General features: G+C 53.2%; 7 protein-coding genes across 7 annotated transcripts; 2 read left to right on the forward strand and 5 right to left on the reverse strand.

Annotated features, from left to right (window-relative positions):
* Positions 1 to 288: 288 nt before the first annotated feature.
* On the reverse strand, positions 289 to 3152 carry J4E88_007641 (uncharacterized protein; the record flags this gene model as incomplete). The annotated part of the gene is made up of 6 exons (XM_049401258.1): positions 289 to 1362; positions 1413 to 2110; positions 2168 to 2609; positions 2661 to 2780; positions 2831 to 3065; positions 3115 to 3152. The coding sequence occupies 6 exons, from the start codon at positions 3150 to 3152 to the stop codon at positions 289 to 291; spliced, it is 2607 nt and encodes an 868-aa protein (XP_049252942.1).
* Positions 3153 to 5593: 2441 nt separating this feature from the next.
* Positions 5594 to 6403, forward strand: J4E88_007642 (uncharacterized protein; the record flags this gene model as incomplete). The annotated part of the gene is made up of 1 exon (XM_049401259.1): positions 5594 to 6403. One exon carries the CDS (start codon positions 5594 to 5596, stop codon positions 6401 to 6403), a length of 810 nt encoding a protein of 269 aa, XP_049252943.1.
* Positions 6404 to 6498: 95 nt separating this feature from the next.
* J4E88_007643 (uncharacterized protein) lies at positions 6499 to 10232 on the reverse strand (the record flags this gene model as incomplete). Its single annotated transcript, XM_049401260.1, has 5 exons — positions 6499 to 8562; positions 8617 to 8624; positions 9132 to 9889; positions 9950 to 10104; positions 10224 to 10232. The coding sequence occupies 5 exons, from the start codon at positions 10230 to 10232 to the stop codon at positions 6499 to 6501; spliced, it is 2994 nt and encodes a 997-aa protein (XP_049252944.1).
* A 207-nt stretch (positions 10233 to 10439) lies between these two features.
* J4E88_007644 (uncharacterized protein) lies at positions 10440 to 11190 on the reverse strand (the record flags this gene model as incomplete). Its single annotated transcript, XM_049401261.1, has 2 exons — positions 10440 to 10737; positions 10802 to 11190. 2 exons carry the CDS (start codon positions 11188 to 11190, stop codon positions 10440 to 10442), a joined length of 687 nt encoding a protein of 228 aa, XP_049252945.1.
* Positions 11191 to 12911: 1721 nt separating this feature from the next.
* Positions 12912 to 15071, forward strand: CRN1 (Coronin-like protein crn1; the record flags this gene model as incomplete). The annotated part of the gene is made up of 7 exons (XM_049401262.1): positions 12912 to 12945; positions 13000 to 13028; positions 13085 to 13144; positions 13194 to 13336; positions 13389 to 13535; positions 13582 to 14043; positions 14090 to 15071. 7 exons carry the CDS (start codon positions 12912 to 12914, stop codon positions 15069 to 15071), a joined length of 1857 nt encoding a protein of 618 aa, XP_049252946.1.
* Positions 15072 to 16219: 1148 nt separating this feature from the next.
* J4E88_007646 (uncharacterized protein) lies at positions 16220 to 16587 on the reverse strand (the record flags this gene model as incomplete). Its single annotated transcript, XM_049401263.1, has 2 exons — positions 16220 to 16553; positions 16583 to 16587. 2 exons carry the CDS (start codon positions 16585 to 16587, stop codon positions 16220 to 16222), a joined length of 339 nt encoding a protein of 112 aa, XP_049252947.1.
* Positions 16588 to 17165: 578 nt separating this feature from the next.
* Positions 17166 to 18398, reverse strand: J4E88_007647 (uncharacterized protein; the record flags this gene model as incomplete). The annotated part of the gene is made up of 5 exons (XM_049401264.1): positions 17166 to 17591; positions 17647 to 17889; positions 17941 to 18044; positions 18101 to 18191; positions 18240 to 18398. 5 exons carry the CDS (start codon positions 18396 to 18398, stop codon positions 17166 to 17168), a joined length of 1023 nt encoding a protein of 340 aa, XP_049252948.1.
* Between the last annotated feature and the right edge of the window lie 392 nt (positions 18399 to 18790).

Below are 18790 nucleotides of genomic sequence, written 5' to 3' on the forward strand. Positions count from 1 at the left end.
AAGTTCTCGTCAAGCCAGCGAGTGGAGACGTTTATTATTAGAAAAGACTTGTACATGCTGTTGCCCATGGTAGATGAGCGTGTCACTAGTCCAGACAGCGGAATCAGAAGACCACATCCACGAAGCTCAGGCTCGTGGCATTAACGCCGATGCGTGCAGATCTGACGGCACGGAGCTGAACACCCTGAAGTGTGACCATCAGAACGTTTCTCTCGCCCAAAGTACAACTCAACGCCTCCTACAGGACGGATACGGAGCACCCGTGTCACGGTAGCTAGAACTGAAGTCCTACTCCTCCATTTCCACATCCTCAACCTTCATCACCGGAGCGCCCATGTCATCACTCCCGCCCTGTACATGTTGCAGAACAGGAGCATACGAATTCATCTCGTCACCCATTCCGTATGCAGCGAACTGTATAGGCTGAGTCGTAGCCGCATCAATTCTCTGGAAGTCCGGAAACGCCTCACGCTCGCCGCTATCGTAAGTGGGCCGGCGACCTTGCATGCCGGGGTGATGAGTTGGGAACTGGTATTGCTGCATGCGGTTTCGCGACTCGTTTTGCACAGTGGGTTCTCGGACTGCTTCTAGACGGTCCATGAACGCGTTGCGCTGGACAGTAGGGCCACGCTGGATGCCGGGATGGAGGTTTGCAGCTGAATGACCAACGAAGGGGAAGGCATGAACACCACGACCAGTAGCCTGTGGATGACTGCTCTGCATCGATGCATTGTTGCGCTTGATCATATCACCGAGCATCTGGTTCTGCCTAGCCAACTCTGTCTTCTGGCGCTGGTTCTCAGATGTCAAGGTGTTGACTTGATTGCGCAACTCCATCATCTTACTCTCAACGATGCGGTTCCAGTTCGCAATGGTGCCGGCGTTCTGGAAGATCGGGGTCTCGCCGTCAACAATGTCGATATTGTCTTCCGAAACCTGCGAACCAGTTGGCGATAGCGGAGTTTCAATCCTGTTCCGACCATGCTCGATCATGGTTACGAGGCGGGACTTGGCTTTCATGATCATGATGGTGTCCATATCTCGGAGCTTGATGTCGGGACGCTCGGGATCATGAACATCGCTGAAAATCATATCGTAGTCGATCTTGATGTAACGTGCTCCCATGTCATCATCCGGGCCACCTAGCGCGTATTGGTATATGAAGACCCAGTCTATGCCGTACTGTTTGCCTCGCTGTTGACAATAGTAATCCAAACGAGGGCCAAACTTCTGCGACGCGCGGATCGTGAGGATGGAGAAAATGGGAGTGCCATTGATGTCGTATGTATTGCTATGAATACGAAGTGTCATTACGGGATCGTTCTCGTCTGCTACGGGTAGAGCAGAACGTTGTAAAGCAATCTAAACTTGTCAGTGACTAGATGTTAGAGTCGGGAAAGAATCCCACTTACTGGCTGTGTGAGCTCCCGAGCTACCGGTCTCTTCGTAGTCGGAGCAGCCGTATTCATCCCTTGAAGCTGCCCTTGTGTCGGCAAGTGCAAGTCGGCGGCTGGCTGGGCCGAGGTCTGACGAGAAGGCATGCGAGATCCAGGCGCGCTTGCAAGGAACTCGTTGGGCCGGATGTTACGACGAGCAGCTTCCTCATACACCTTGAAGTTGGCGGATTGGATGGGTCGGAAGCGCGTCAAACGAGACTCAGGGGAATGCACATGGTTGAACTGGGTGCGATGTTCGTCCGGTGCCTGTGGCGCTGGACGAGTTGGTATAGGCACACGCACTCCGTTGTTGTGTCGAGTTGCCATGGCTGCGATACGTCTCTGTTGCGCATTCAACTTCTTGAGCAACTCATCACCATCTATCGCAGATTGATTCAGGACCTCTCCATTCCGCCCCACAATATATGTCATAAGACCAGAACTATTGTGGATATTTGGCCAGCGAGCTAGAGCTTGCTGCGGAGTCATGACATCGCGACCATTGTATTGTTGGCCGGGTATCAAGGGTGGTATGGGAACCTGCTGCTGCGGAACTGGGTGTCCTCGGGCTTGATCTCGCTGGACGTGCTGGGACATGAGTGTCGACTGCGGGTGTAGTGTAGATGGAACGTGATCGCGCGATTGTAGGTGCGTCGAGGATCTCAAGCCGCCAACTGGAATTGCGGTCATTAGCAGTCATTCAAGATAAGGAGTTTTTGGAGGACACGTACTGTTCTCTTCGATATCCATATGATACTGGGGCGACCTCTCAAGGTCAGACTGCGACGCAAACGGAGGATACAAACGGCCAGCTTCCTGACTTGGTCCAGTGGCTGTAGTCGTCTCTTTCTTGGCAACAGCAGTTGCACGCTTGGCGACCGGCTTGGACTTTGGACTCGCACCCGGTGAGTCGGTGGCCTTACGCTTGCCTTTGTCGTCCTTGGCAACTGTGCCAGCGCGACTAGATCTAGGAGCTAATTTGTACGGCTGTGTGGGTGTATCTGTGAGTAACTCTGGGTTGCAGTCGGACACTTGTTCTTTGTGCTTGGTACATGCAAGTCCCTGCTGCAGGCAATGTTTACAGGCGTCGTCGGTATAATAGGCATCGCATGTAGACTCGTGGGCCTTGCAACACTCGTCGCAAATTTTCCAACATGAGTCTTTGATGTGTCGCTGATTCAAAATTAGCAGTGTTTATCTGAAGAATATGGACGAACGACGAACCTCTATAGAATACTTCTTGGACATCTGGGCATCGCACCGTGGACAGGCAAAGACGCTGTCACTCATGCTACCCCCGAGGCGACTCTTTGCACATTTGGATCTGGTATCCCTTGTATGGCGCTATAGTTAGGTCAGTACGTGAAGATGAAACGTGGGCTTCTGATACGTACTTTGAGCTTCGCTTCGCTGACATATGTCTTGCCACAATACTGGCATGCGTATGGCTTCTTGGTGTCGGAACTTTCGTCCGTAGACTCTTCGCCGTCATCGGTTTTGAGCGCTTCGACGCGTCCATCGTTAACTCGCATCGCGCTGCTCACCTCTAGGGAGGGAGTTTCGGGAAGTTCTGATAACGGCGAGCTGTCTGCCACTGGGGACGTGCTAGATGACTGAGTCTGCGCCGCACTATATATTGTAAGCCTTCATTTGAAAAGCGTCGTTCGTGACTACATACCCGAACCGATCTTGATCGCTGTCCTGACTCCGCTCCATATTGAACTGGTCTCAGGGCAGATTATGAGTCGAAAGAGTGAGAGAAATCGTTCAAGCCAGAGGAGACGATATGCTCTTTATAGCAGCAGAGATATGAAGGACGTGCAGAGAAAGTAGAAGATTCGAATCATCTGACCAAGGCGCGGTAGAGTGAAGAAGGTCAGCAGGCGCGTGTGATCGACGAAAGACTTCCGTTATGGGCACTGGTGAGCAGTGAGGGCTGATGAAAAGCCTTCAACAAGACCCTGAAAGAAATTTGCAAACGCTCACCACTCCTACCAACGTTGCCTGGAGCAGTTAAAGACCGTCCAGAACCGTCAGTGCGCTCAGTCAGTGAGAGCTTTCCTTGAAGCGATGACGCAACTTGTGGTCCGCGCGTCAAAATAGAGATAATGGGGTGTTCTGATCATAACCACCTTGTAGATTTTGTGACATATTCACGAGACAAAGACCGTACAGTCATGTTGCCGGTCGCTGTCTACTGACCTTAGTCAACAGGGATACCTGTCACGATCGATATGCGGACTGTGGAGATGCGTCGTGCATGCTAGATATCATCTGTATCGGTAGGAAGATGAAGCGCGTCTTGACAGGATTCTGACACTTGTGATATAAAACTGCTCAATCCCACTGGAACACCTGAGTATACACCGGGCTCCGAAAAGCACGAGCGAAGGTGGAATAGTCTAGCACAGGAAGGCCGGAATAGGTGACTAAGAGAACCAAAGATTTCTGGGGCTGCTGAAGATAGCCCTGAACATACTGTAGTTCATCGGCTTGGTCTTCTTGTTTGTGAAAATGATGAATGTGCTGAGATTACACCTGGGCAGCCAACATGAACGGCCATGGCGAAACAAAAGAGGAGAATTGAGATGGAGATTGACTATTGGATCAGCACAAGCGCGTCGATAGCTTTGTCCTGTAAGATGCGTCCATATCGTGTACGAATTGGTGGGGGTGAACTGAGGTGAAGAGGGCACATTTCCCGAGGTCTGGTTGACGCGAGAGATGACGCGCCATGGACCCACTCTTGGCAGCGTTCCTACGCCCACACGGAGCAGCCATGCTTGAGCTTCTAAGAACTCCACGAGAATGCTGTCGTGAACAGCGCAAGTGTTGTACGTTACAATTTTCTATATCACCACCTGAACATGCAGGCTATGGGATGTTTCTTGGCTCTGTTTGATCAGCCCGCTCTTGGCTGATCAGGCAGCTCATCATGCAGCAGCTACCGTACACGTGATTCATTTGTGGACACTCTTTCGCTACACTTATCTTGTTTGAAAGATCTATAGATCTTCTCCCTGGCTCGATCGCGATGGAGGCTTCAGGTAAATTGATGAACTTTCACGACTGGATAATCACCTGACTTACCTAGGTACATAGTATCTCAACGCCCCAAAAACCGCGAGATCCGCGTCTTGGATCTACTACCTGGCCTTCCCGACGAAACAATTGAGTGCCATATCCGAAACGTTAGTGTCGATGGAGATGCGCAATACGAAGCGCTATCATATGTTTGGGGTGATGCTGTCGAGAAAAGAAGTCTTCAAGTGTCAGGAAGCCCCATCAACATCTCGCCAAACCTCCACGACGCTCTTCGACGCTTACGCTATCCAAACCAAATTCGCACGCTATGGGTTGACCAAATATGCATCAACCAGTGGGATATGGAAGAGAAGGCCAGCCAAGTTGCCTTGATGCGAGAAATCTACAGTAAATGCGCACATTGCATTTTATGGCTGGGTGAGATCCAATATGCCGAACATGGCATAGATGGGGCGGACACACACGCAGTATTTGCGTTCTTCGAAGCCGTGGCCAACAGACCAGCAATTAGAAACGCATCAGCAGGAGAGGCCCACGACTTGTCTAGTAAAGGCGTTGACCCCGAGGATGGCCTCCCCACGCTCTTTCAAGAAGGTGCCGCAGGCGTGACGGCTCGGAAGGCCTTTGCAGCCTTTGCTATGTATGGGAATACCTGGTGGGAGCGCATCTGGACAATTCAAGAGTCAATACTGCCCCACTCGGCTGAGTTCAGATGGGGCCCACTCTCAGTGTCACGGCGCAACATACTCCTAGTGGTACAGCACCTGCGTGGCGACAATCTTCGCTCTTTCCCACCCAGGTTTCGATATCAGCGCATCATGCATACCCCACTTCTCCGTAGTCTTCTGTATCCTGTCAATGGGTTTCTACATTCGACTGATGGCGAGTCGGGGTTAGACTTGTTCATGCGCTGGCGCCATCGGAAAGCTACCGATCCACGCGATAAGATCTATGGGCTATTGGGCTTGCTTGATGCGCGTCAGATTACAGAGACTCTTCCACACGCTCAAGCGCGTAGTTACTCGATACCCGCATCTTTATTATTTGCAATGGTTACAAGCGATCTACTGCTATTTGGAGAAGGTCTTAGGCCTCTGATTGCGTCCAGCGAGATGCCGCATGTCACCCCCGGTCTACCGAGCTGGTCGATCGACTTCGCATGCTCCAACCGTGTAGGCAAGCGCCAGCTGAAGTGGTGGAATCACTCGCATCGATACAGGCAGTTCTCGGCAGGTGGTAGAATCGAGCGCGAACAAGAGCTCGAGAAGGGAGGCTCGGTACCGAAGGTATCAAGTGATTGGACTTGTTTATCCTTACCAGGTCTGCTGGTCGACCAAGTAGAGCAAGTCAACAGCGTATACGAAGTTTCTGATGAGGAGGACCTTGACTATCGGAAGATACGGGACATAATGTCGGACGCAAGACAACTAGTGAAAGGACGAGATAGCTATAAACGTGATCCGGCACAGTCGTGCGAAGCCCTGTGGCGGACCATGATCAGTGATCTCGTCATGGCTGAGTATCCTATCGAACGAGCGAAAGCAACACACGCTTCGGAATTTCTCGAGATCGAACGCGCACTCAACAATGAACAATTCTCGCAACAAGGCCACCAGTCCAGTTATTCTCCACACGGAATGAGCGGGCTATTTGAATCTCTCTGTGGTATGGTACCGAATCATGCTTTCTTCATTACAAAGAGAGGTTACCTCGGTATGGGCCCGCCTACTACCTCGCCGGGAGACCAGATCTGGGTCTTTTATAACGGCAACGTACCATTTGTCATGCGGAAAAGAAACACGGAAGAAGTCGAGAATGGATATCATGAGCTTCGTCTTGTTGGAGACGCGTATGTACACGGCATCATGGACGGCCAGGCTATCTCAGGCAAGCATGTCACTCAGACAGCTCACATTTACTAAAGTGGAAGGTCTTCGCTTCTGTAATCGCGTGGCATACCAAGTGGTTCGTCAATGGGAGTGGGGGATATCGTACCGCCGTAGGTCTTTGCAGATATTCAAGCAGACGCTTCACCAAGTTCATCGACAGGTACCCAAAGCACCCTTGCATCCCTCTGCAGGCCCTCCCCATCCAACTGCCTCTTCACAACCACGATGACCATGATGTCTCTCTTCTGCAACGGCTTGAGATCCCACCCCAGGACTTCCGGCCTCTGAACTTCATCTGGAATCGAAACATTCCACTCCAACTTGTTGGCGTTCTCGTGAAATACCGCCTCCCCGTCTACGAAGACCTCCAGTGACGTTGCTGGCGATGGATGGTCAGAGCCACCGTTGGCGACCATGGAGACTTGGATAGTGAGGCCCAAGATAGCGTTGGAGACAGCTGCGACGCACTCAATAAGAGGCTTGTTATTGGGTGGCGAGGAGAATGCCTTTCGGATGATATCGGTGGGTAGGGCGGTAAGAGGAGGCGGTGTACGTCTCTTGGTCGCCCGTTCAAACGCATATGCATACTCCAACAGCTTGGTATCTTCGTAAGCCTTCCCAGCGAATGTGATGTTCACAGGCATGTTCTTGTCGCTCATGACACCCATGGGTACACTAACAGTAGGTACACCGAGATGCCTGATCGCGCGATTACCGTTGGAGTATTTCACGCCATTCTGGAGACTATGTGTCGTGCTGTCAATGTCGAATTCAAGATCTGCGAGACCGACGTCGCCTTGCGCAGGAAATGCAACGACATCCAGCCCATTCTTGTCCATCCAATCTTCTAGATCGCGTTTCCTTTGGGCTTCGAGAGCTTTGAGAGCTTGCTCCATACCCTGGATGTCATGTATACTACCATCTTGGACCATCTTGGGCAGACCGGGGTAATCAATCCAATTCCTCACTTCGAGAAAGCGATCCGGCTTGTAGTCTGGTGGCTTTGGGAATAGCATCGCGGGATCTTTGATGTCGGCTAAGCACTTGATGTTGGAATCATTGTTATCTACGAGAAAAGCGTTCCACGCTTGGGCAATAAGAATGCCTCGCTCGAGGAGGTTCCAGTTCGCGGGACGTCCATCGACGTTGTTCGCTTCACCCGAAACGGAGTCGTTTTCGTAATTTGTTACCAGAGGGAAATCGGTGTAGACAATCTCTGCCCCCATGGACTTAATATCTTCTGCTGCCCGTTGCCATATTGCGACGACCTCTGGTGAGACGTAAGGATGCTTTGCGTGCGGATCTGAGTCTTTCTGGCCAGTGTACATCTTCGGCACCCCAATCTTCTTACCTCGCAGCGCTTCGCCGTTTCGTAGAGTAGTGTAATCGATCGAAGGAGGCTGAGTTATCTGCACATGCTTTTGTTCGCGTATGAAGTCCCCGGATGTGTCTTCATCTGGAGTAGCGATGACATTCAGTATTTCCAACATGTCATCCACGGATCGCGCATACGGGGTTGGCACATCGCATGTGATGTACAAAGGCCATAATCCGCGACAGCTCAAGAGTCCCTTCGACGGCGTATAGCATACGATGGCGTTATTGGACGCTGGACTTCGTCCGCTGCTGACGGTCTCGCTGCCCATGCCGAAGACTGCCATGCTGGACGTCACAGAGGTTGCAGCACCATTTGAAGACCCAGATGAGAAGGCGCCAGTGAGGTACTTTGAGTTATACGGCGACTCTGCACGACCATACATGCCTCTCTGCATACCACCCGCAGCCATCGGTGGCATGTTAGTCTTTCCAATCAAGATCGCTCCCGCAGCTCGAAGCTTCTCAGCGATTGCAGAGTCGCCGCTTGACATGACACCTTTCAGAGCAGGTGAGCCATCTGTGACTGTCATGCCGGCAACTTTGTAGCTGTCTTTGATCGTATAAGGTATACCTTCCAAAGGTCGAGGCTTGAGACCTTGGGCACGCCGAGCATCGGAAGCTGCTGCATCTTGGAGGACCTTCTCGTTGAATACCGTAAAGGCTTTCAGACCTTGGATAGTGTCGAACTTGGCAATGCGATTCAGACAGCTGATGACAAGATCCACGCTGGTAATCCGTTGTTCGTCGAGAGCTTCTAGATGATGACCGATACTAGCTTCGACAATGTTAAAGTCTTGAGGATTTAGACCAAGACTCTAGATCAGGAAATGAGTCAGTCAATGTCATGCCGTTGGTGGTCGCGAACATACACTATTGCCTGCCATGTTTCAGGAACAGCTTAGCTCAACGAAGGTGTTCCAAAAGGTAGTGAGTCCCAATTCTTGTGGGCGTGTGGTGACGCCAGCGTTGTCGACTGTATGTTCGTGGTCCCAGGCGGGAGCAGGATGGGCCGACGTAATCGTGTCTGGGAGATAGTCACTTCCCCACTTCTGGATAGTCGGTTGGGCTTTCCCTGTACGGCTAGCTCCATGTAGTGTACGATTGTAGAAGCAGGTGCGTTCCGTATCCATTCCGCATACGGCTTGTATCGCTCATAAAGATGCGTTTAGGGCAGGCGCAATCGCCGCGGCAGCACATGGTCACCATGACCGGACTGTGGAAAATGACATGGACAACGTAAGGGCTCATACTGCTCGAATACCTCAACTGTCAAAAAAGCTAAACGCTCGAATATATGTGAATTGTGCCGAAACCCAGTAAGCCCTCTTACCATGGTAACAAATCCCCTAGGCTGTACTTGCCCAGAGCGCCTTGAACCTCGTACTTCCAGCCACCAAACCACAGGCACCCATCCATCCCAGATTCCAGCCTGGCAAGCCTCCAGTCGTGCTGCTGAAGTGCAGCGCCATGGGCAACCACGCGCTTGCGATAACAAAATCGGTCCACCACCTGTTGTCAAACTTCTTGTCCTCTTCGTCCTGATATTCCGCAATCGCGCGGCCATCGGCAACCATCTGTTGCCTAGTCACCCTCCTGCGGCCCTCGAGCTGCCACTCGCGCATCAAGCGGAGGAAGTCGCACGACACGCCGCCTAGCCAACAGCGGTAGGCATACAGGTATAAACGGGCAGTCGTCGAATCGCCGCGATTGAGGGTGGAGATGAAGCGGGGCGAGATGACGCCCGAGTCGGCGAGGAGGGAGATGTTCTCTAGGGCTTGGTAGGAGAAGTAGCTGCTCGCCTGCAGCATGGCGATGCGGTGCAGCACGACATCTGTGCCGGCTTTGGGGCCTGAGGCTAGCGAGCGCAACCAGGCGTACAGCGGGAAGAGACCAAACAGCCTCAGCGTTGTGCGCGCTTTCGAGATGAGGACGGCGAGCGCAGCGATGGGCGGCACCGTCCCATTGTTCAATAGCGTTGCGGCGGAGATCTTTGCATCGTCGCAAGCGGGGCGGATCAGCGTGAGGAGCCTTGTCGCGAAGCTGGATATGGACGGCGATTTGGTCTGCACGTAGGCGAGGATGTAGAGGGAGTAGTTGAATGTGGAGAGGAATGCGGAGAGGCCGCCTGGGGAAGCTAGGAGTCTGCCCTACATTAGCTCATGCCTCTGACCCTCACAACGACACACGCTCGACCTGACGTACTTGTTCAGCCTCAGAATCGTTTGGTCCACTTTCTTGACGCCTGCAAGCAAGTCGGTCCTGTCCAGGTCCCTCGGATCCGCCCTGGGTGCGGCATCCGCTATCTTATCCACCACCTCCTTGACGTCAGGGGTGTCAGTCACATTGGACGCTTCGGGCTGGGTGGGCTTCTCGGTTTCGTCAGACATGGCGAGATTGGTCCGTCTATGTAATGATGAGCATGCAGGAGGTCAGGAAGTCTGGGTAGAATGAGGCAAAGGGTTATGCTTCTCCGCACGCAAGCCATGAGGAGCTCATTGCCGCTATCCCCGTGAGCCGAGGCACTGCCACCAGCGGTGTGCCATCCTCTCAACACCACCTGCATCGTGCTTTTTGACTTGGATCTTTTTGAACTTTGGTTTTTGTTTGCGATACGGGCGCAAATCTACAGACATGGACGCGCTTTGAATCGTATTATGAGCGGGAACCCCCGTCTCTTGCGCTCCGCACTTCATCAAACGCCTTCGACAAACCCCCGGGTTCCACGCCGCTCCACATCCTCTGCATCAAGCCTCTTGATCACATCCTCAATCTCCTCCCAAGCTGCGCGCCCTCGTTCCCCGGATTCGCTCTTTATCGCATCTAGCGTTCGTCTTCGCCGCTCCTTGGGCTCGCTCCTGAGTTGAGTGAGGAACAGGCGTTTCGACTCTTCGAGCTGGGTGCGAGCTTTGTCTAGCACTTGGTCCGTCGGCTTGTTGTCTTGCTCAACGTCATTCAATCCACTCTCGAGAAATAGTAGACTGATGCGTGGACTGAGCGTTAGCTTGTTATTCCTCTCACTCTATGGGAAAATAGAGGACTCCCGTCAAAACATACCGCATCTGCGCCAGACTGTATAGCTTCTCTTCTATCTCAGCTCTGTCCCAGGTGCTCCTTGCCTGCCGCCATACCAGATGCCATTTCCCTGTTGCGACATTGCCAGGAAGCTTCCTTGCTATCTCCTTATCGAGATCGTCGAGCCGTTTGAAGAACTCAGTGCTGATAGCGTCTCTGCGTTCTATCGACCATGCAAAGTCTCGTAGTCGTGTCGCTTGCGCCTGCACTGCAGCCCAGTCGCTATCACTTTTCACTCGATAGAGCGCAGCCACCTGGTAGAGAGTGCCAGCTATCAGAATGTACGCGAATGTTAAGATGGAAAGGACGTTGGCGGTAGAAGAGAGTGCGCTGTCGCGACAGTCGCACGTGCTGTAAAGTGGTGTCTCCATGGGGTTGATATGAGACACGTTGATGTAGGTCTCACCAACGGCAGATTGGTTACTCGAGGAAGGCTGGGGAGCTTCCATTCCTTCGAGAAGTTCCCCGCCAGCTTACTTGCGATAGTAGACTGCATACTGACTTGCGTCGGTGTTGGTTCGGTTGCGGCTAAGTGCCTGCAGCACACATGTGCTCAGCCTTGTCGTCCAAGACTTGGGTAGGTGTATGGCTATGTTCCCCAGTTCACCTGTCTACGCTTCTGAACGACCCCAGTGCTTCGAGTAGTTTCAACATCACACAATGTAGCGAAAGACATCACCGGACATGAGAACGCTCAAAGCCATGCTATCAGCAAAGCTAACGTGTTGTGACAAAGACATACTTCAACAATGCCAGCGCAAACACTACGAAAACAAATCACCCACCCGTGGCCTGCCAGGGAAAATCTTTATCTTACACGTCGAGATCATCCACCTGAAAAGCCATAATTCGAATCTGCACTCACTGCCGGCCATGGCCATTCCACAGACACAGGGCGCTAAAAGGGCGGGGGGCCCTCTGATAGATGGAGTCCAGCACGCACCAGACACTACCGGTGCACCAGAGCAAGCAGTCAAACGAGCCAAGAAACACCCATTCAACACCATCGCGCTTAGAAAGATGGGATACGACTTTAAAATACCAGCAATCATTGCCGGAATCCGTACTAATTCGGCTCAGCCCTTCGACGTGGGCATGGGGTTAGGAGTGATGCTGTACCACATCGTTCCGTTGATATCATCGCACTTGGAAAATCCTATGGAGTTCCACAACAAGGCGCCAACAGCCTTGCAATGGGCAACTGAGTTCGTCGAAGCGGTTGATCAGTATATCGCATACTTGCGTCTTACGGATGGTTGCTCGGAGAAATTTCCTAATGATGCAACCGTCGATCGCAAGAGTCGACGGCCACGGCGCAAATACATGGGGCGGTATACCCACCTCGTCGAGAATGCTTATAAGGATCATGTCCGCGAACAGCTCTGCGACATGTTTCAATCGTGGAGCAAGGAGCAAACGCAGCTCTTCAACAAGGGTATGGATAAAGCTCTCTCGGGAATACAGTGGGTCGTCTACCCGCAAGAAAACGTGGTTCTGGCTGCTGGCGACGACGAGTGGACGATTTGGCTTCGCGGAAGGTGCGAAGAGCTAGGCATGGTTGAAGCAAGGGCGGAGAGGAAGGTGTTTGAGGATATCTAGGGACGGGTCTGCCTGAATATGGTTTGAGTGTTTGTTGGTAGTAGTAGTAGTAGACGCAAAGTATTGACCACGGACAGTCGAAGGAAACTAGCACAAGAAGAAATGTGAAGACAGAAGTTGCATTCTCGTGACCTCGGGACCGGCCTCAGGCATCTTGTGCTAAGTCGTTAGTTGGAGATCGTGCTGCGAACATGCGGTTGCTGGGCTGGGGCTGCATAAACAGCTGCAAATTGGTGGATTTGCAGGTGGAGTGGTGGAGTGACGAGGGTGACTAGGGACCGTTGGCGAGATTGGAGCGGGCATCGCGGGCCCACCGCCAAGGCGCCTGCATAGGCATGCTGGGGGCAACTGCGTCCCAGGACTCGAAACACGCGCTCGAAACCGTCGCATTGCCCTCGCACCCACCGCAGCGCCTCTTATAGCCCAACGCCCGAGGCCCGAGAGTCTGTCATTCCTACACTCGCCACCACCCCCGTCACTGCCACCCGCAACCATGGCCGGCCGATTTGTGCGAGCGTCCAAGTACCGTGAGTGTTGATGTCCAACGCCCGCCAGCCCAACATGCTAACACCGCCTGCCAGGCCACGTCTTTGGCAAGGGCACCAAAAAGGTACGCTCCAATGCCATCCATGGATCTAGCACGCACGTGTACTGACCGTCTTGCAGGAGCAATGCTACGATAACCTCCGCATCTCCAAGAATGCGTGGGACACCAACCTGATCAAGGTCAGCTCTCCCGCACGCGACCCCGTTGTACTTGCGCTCACCCCCCTAGGCCAACCCCGAATACATCTCGGTCAACTGGGAAGCCAGCGGCGGTGGCGCCTTTGCCGTCATCCCCATCAATGAGCGCGGCCGGGCGCCCGACCAGCTCCCTCTCTTCCGCGGCCACACTGCCGCCGTCCTCGACACCGACTGGTATGGACGCACATGGCGTGACAGGGCCGAGTACGACGCTAACCGCGCGCAGGTCTCCCTTCAACGACTCTCTCATTTCCTCGGCCTCTGACGACGGCAAAGTCGGCATCTGGAAGGTGCCCGAGAACTTCACCCTGCACACCGATGCCGAGGAGCCCGCTGATGTCGCGCCTGTCGCCAAGCTGAGCGGCCACATGAGGTACGCCGATGCGCTCGGTCGAGATTCGCATCTAACACTGCCACAGGAAGGTCGGCCATGTCCTCTTCAACACCGCCGCCGAGAACGTCCTCGCCAGCGCGTCTGGCGACTACACCGTAAAGCTCTGGGACGTCGAGGCCGGTCTGCCACAGCTCACGCTCAAGCACAACGACATTGTCCAATCGCTCTCATGGAGCGCCGACGGATCGCTCCTCGTCACCACGAGCCGCGACAAGAAGCTGCGCGTATGGGATGTACGCCAGGAGAAGCCCGCCCAGGAGGTTCCCGGTCATCCTGGTGCCAAGAACAGCCGCGCTGTGTGGATGGGTGAGACCGACCGTATCGCCACCACTGGCTTCTCGCGCATGAGCGACCGTCAACTCGGTCTCTGGGACCCGCGCAACCCCAAGGAGCCCATTGGCGGCTTCCAGATCCTCGACTCCATCTCCGGTGTCTGCATGCCCTTCTGGGACGACGGTACACAGTGCTTGTACCTCGCCGGCAAGGGGTACGTCTGACCTCCCAATTTTATGGCCATACACTAACTTGCGCAGTGACGGCAACATCCGCTACTACGAATACGAGAACGACAAGTTCGAGTACCTCTCCGAATACAAGTCCGGCGACCCTCAGCGCGGTATCGCCTTCCTTCCCAAGCGGGGTATCAACCTGCACGAGAACGAGGTCCTGCGCTGCTTCAAGACTGTCAACGATGCCTACGTCGAGCCCGTATCATTCATCGTCCCCCGCCGTTCCGAGATGTTCCAGAGTGATATTTACCCGCCTACGACAGGTCTGAAGCCAGGTGTTTCGGCTGCCGATTGGTTCAGCGGAAAGACTGCAATGCCACCCAAGATTTCACTTGAAAGCGTCTATGAGGGCGAAGCCCCCAAAGAGGTGGAAAACGACTACAAGCCTTCCCAGCCGGCCACCAGTCAGCCATCCCCCGTCAAGGCCGAGCCGCCCAAGCCTGCGCCCGAGCCCATACCTACACCAGTCGCTTCTCGTGGTCCACCCCCATCTATGAAGGACAACAAGGATTCTATGGCGTCGGCAGCTTCCAAATTCGCGGACAAGGATGCTTCGGACAACGAGAGCGCGTCGAGCTTCGAAGAGATTCCCAAGCCAGCAGAGCGCCGCACTTTCACTGCTTCCCGCCAGGAAGAGAAGGTTAAGGGCCCCACTATCTCCAAGGAACCTGAGAGCGCCAAGTCCACTCACAGTCCCACACCTGCAGCATCCTCTACACCCACCTCATCTGCTGCACCTGCCTCTTCTACGCCCACTGCGGCCGCTACGACTTCCACACCTAGCGCCGGTGGCCCTGCTTCCGCTCTCCGCGATGCACTAGGCGACATCAAGTCACAGCTTGAGCAGCAAAACAGGGTCATGTCGGACCAAACCGATCAAATCGCACTACTTCTGCGCGAAGTCTCGATGCTCAAGACCAAGGTTGCCAGCTCCGAGCCCTCGGACCGTGAAAAGGATGAGCGCATCAGGCAGTTAGAGCTCGAGCTTGAGGAAGCCAGGTCTTGAACATGAGGACCTTAACTTTCTCATGCTTGGTGCTGACGCTGTTAGAAAACTGAATGAGGACTATATGTATCTGATCACTCATCAGGGTGTTGCAAAGAAATCGTCGTTTGGATAAGATCTCAGGGATATGAGTGGCATTATCCGGCTGGCGAGCTGTTGGTAGGGGCCGATGTACGATGATGGGGGGCTGTTCTGTGTATGCGTATCGTCTGTCTGTCGAACTTGCTTTCGTTAGCAAGGTGTTTGGGTTAGCGGCATTGTATGGCACAAAATTCATTACTTCTAGTTTAGTGACTATTTCCCCGCGGCCTCGACATCCGCTGAAAATGTACGCGCAATTCCTAGCGATCCTGTTGTTGGTTGACTCAGCAACATGGTCGCCATAACTAACGCTCCGGACCTCCTCATCTTGCACTCTCCAGGGCTTGCCTTCTCCTTCCCACCGTTATTTTTCCCAAACCATCTCGTCTCAATCTCCACACGTGGCGTGTTGCCAAGCCTGCCAATGTACGCAAACCGACTGCACCGAATTTATTGTTACCTCCACACAGAGCTCAACCGTCCCTGTACTTCGCGCCCGTCCACGGCTCACCATGGCAGCGTATATCAACCTTAACTTGCAAGGTACGTTACCAGTACAATACTATACACGATTTGTTCTTTTAACGTAGAACGAGGGGCCTGCTATTTTGCTGGACATCGTTCTGCCGAAGATGACGCCATGCTGCAACTATTTTCGAGCAGGCTTGCGGGCGTAGCAAGAGGTGCGTAGTATCATCATCGCCCGGCATGCACGGCGAAAAGCGCTCATAAACGTAGAATCTACCTTTGATGTTTTATACTCGCAGGTTGCCCGGGATTGGCAACAGCGGGACGACCTCCTCACACCCTTTAACGACCGCCGATGGAGTCACGTTAGAGCGGTCTGGACCTTTGACCTTGATCGCGATATTCTGCGATTGGACCAGACAGATCGCAACCTTTGGGTTCCTCTCGACCTTGTTCGCCAGCGTTCCATAACCCTTTCCGATTTCGAGCCTTGCGAACCACCGCCGACACTTGCCAAACATGCCTTACAATCCGTCTACTCAGCACGCCGCCCAGTGGTGTTCTGGAAAATGAGACGCAAGAACATCGACCTGCCGCGCCTACAGCGGCGCAAGGCTTTCGTCTCTAGGATACTTGCCGACTTTGCATTTCAGTGGAGGCATGTCCTTTGCGGTCGTTACAACAACTCTACGTTTCGGAGGCTTGCCAATGCTATTGTCAGGATTGTTACCCTGGACTTTGCCGTCGAAGAAGCAACGCTCGCACACCAAAGCATTAGCCGCTACCTGGTCTGGATAGACAGTCTCCCAGAATGGGACTTTGCAAGTGGACACATTGTTAGGGTCGGTGGAACGGCCATCGTCATATGCCAGCATACTCCGCACGCGGTCACGCTGATTCGAAATGATTTCGGGAAGCAGATTGTGTCCACTCCTGGTTCGGCGGAAAGAACTTCCACTTACCTCATACTCTCGGTGCGGGAACTTATTCTGTTTCGGATAAGCAGGGATTTCGAAAAATATACGGAACCCATGCGTCTATTTGACGGGGTGCATCCTCCTTCTGAAGAAGCTATGGAGCTCCTTCTCCAAGCCACGCAGACCAGTCCCACTACGGCTCCTCTTCGCAAGCTCCCTGTTGAGCTACAAGATGCCATCCTTGACAAGGTATCAGAGGAACCGATTGAGAGCGCCAGGGTTGGCTGCTTACTTGATGCTGGATCAGTTTTTACATGGAGATACAACGACCGAAATATTGAAAGACAAGTCAGCCATCTGTCTAGGACGCCTTTGTCACATATTTACTTCGGTGGCTACCCTAGTGGTATAGCATATAAGTGAACGTGTTCAAAATGTCCGTTGTCAGATATCAATCTGATCTGTTAATCCATCGCACAGTAGGAAGCTTGACGATCGTATTGATCCTCGATGAATCATGAACCGTACTCGTAGTAAAGCCATAGTTGCAAACGAGTCAGAACTTCCTAACTGATGATACACCCACAACACCTCGACGCAACAAACCAAACCTTGATAGAGACGTGCCTCAACCAACCTGCATCCCACCCGGCAACGCCGTCAGCCAACCATCAAAATTCTCGCCAACCATATCCTTTACATTGCACTTATTCTGCGTCGCAATATTCTGCTTCTTCAGCGTTGGCGCCGACACATAATTATTCCCATTCATAGCCTTCTGCAGCGAGTCGTCCTTCCAGCCGAACAGGTAGTCCGCATGCGTCGAGAAGCCAGTCGCGTCGCCGCTAGACCAGACAAAAGGCTGGCTACCATCGCTTGGCCAGTCGGCCTTGTTGTTGAACTGCTTCGTGTCCCAGACCGTCTCTAGCAGGATCTGGGGCAGGCGGACGGGGTGTGTGGATGGACACGCGCCGCCATTTTCAAATGTACCCGTCGCGGGATACGAGACGTGTTCGCGGTGGTTTGGTGAGTCGAGGTTCACGCCGTCCCAGCACTGCAAGTAGTCAGTACATACATGCAACGTACAATCGCAAAGTCGGAACTCTTACAGTTGGAAACCGATGGTTAATCATGATGCCGGCCGGGCAAGGCTGCTTCGGGAACTCGAGTGTTTCAGGCTCCCGGGTACCCTCGTTTTGCATGCAGATATATGTCAGCTGTCGAAAGTCGCGCGCTTCCTCGCGAGACCGGTACGACACGTCGCCGATCAGCATGCGGAAACCGGGCTTGAAGGCTGTTACTTTGGTGGTTTGCGAGGTGCTGAAGAGGGCGTCGGTCATGTAGTATACAACCTGCATGCATGTTAGGCGTTGGCTGTGATGGGGTAAGAAGAAGGTACGTACCATGCCGCCGTTGGTACCTTCCATGCCTTGTTGCGCTCGTTGGGGTACGCGTTTGAAGGTGCCGTTCTTGGCTTTGAAATACACGACTGCGGTCCAGTAGTTGCCTACAGTCATCTCATTAGCGTCTCTCCGTCATCTAGAACTGTGTTTTAGTCCTCACTCAAGTCTTCGGAAAACTCGCACGTGGTGCATGTCGATTGTGTCGCCAGATCATGGCCTTTGGCTGGATCCATGGTGACGTTGAAGGAGTTCTGACTGTGTCAGCAGTAGAATGCTTGTTTGGAGATGGGTGGTCTTACACCTCCGATGATCTGATGAAGATGTGGCGAGGGATTCGAGCCTGGGTTCACCAACGGGTCAAGTCTCTGGACTGTCAACTGCGCGCAGCCAAAGCGCAAAAGGCCTGCTTTCGCAGTCGCGACTAACCCGAAGGCAATGGCGAAGATGTGTAGTTTCATGTCGTTACGTCCCTGTGGTCTCCAGCGTTCCGGTGTTATCGACAGCTACCAAACAGCAGTTTGCAGCCCATGGCAAGTCTATCCTTCATACTATGGGTGCCACGACTTGATGTCCAAGATACTACCAACTGCCGTCTTTTACGAGCATCGATGCGAAGAGCCGAAGGCCAGGGTAATGTAAGCTAATATCGCGTAGCGAATGCGAGCTCAGATGCCAAGGAAGATCGAACGTCGTCGTTCCATGAAGGGGGTCATTCATCTGGAGCCTTCAAATGAGCAGACGCCTGGAATGAGTGTTCTCTAGAGTGGTCGAAGGACAAGAGCTGAAAAGGTGCACGACGCGGGACGATCCGTCCGATGCCTACAGAGACTGCAGCTGACCGTGGGTGTAA

Source organism: Alternaria novae-zelandiae, assembly GCF_023758075.1.
Source record: "Alternaria novae-zelandiae strain BMP 2774 chromosome Unknown scaffold_16, whole genome shotgun sequence".
Classification (NCBI taxonomy): domain Eukaryota; kingdom Fungi; phylum Ascomycota; class Dothideomycetes; order Pleosporales; family Pleosporaceae; genus Alternaria; species Alternaria novae-zelandiae.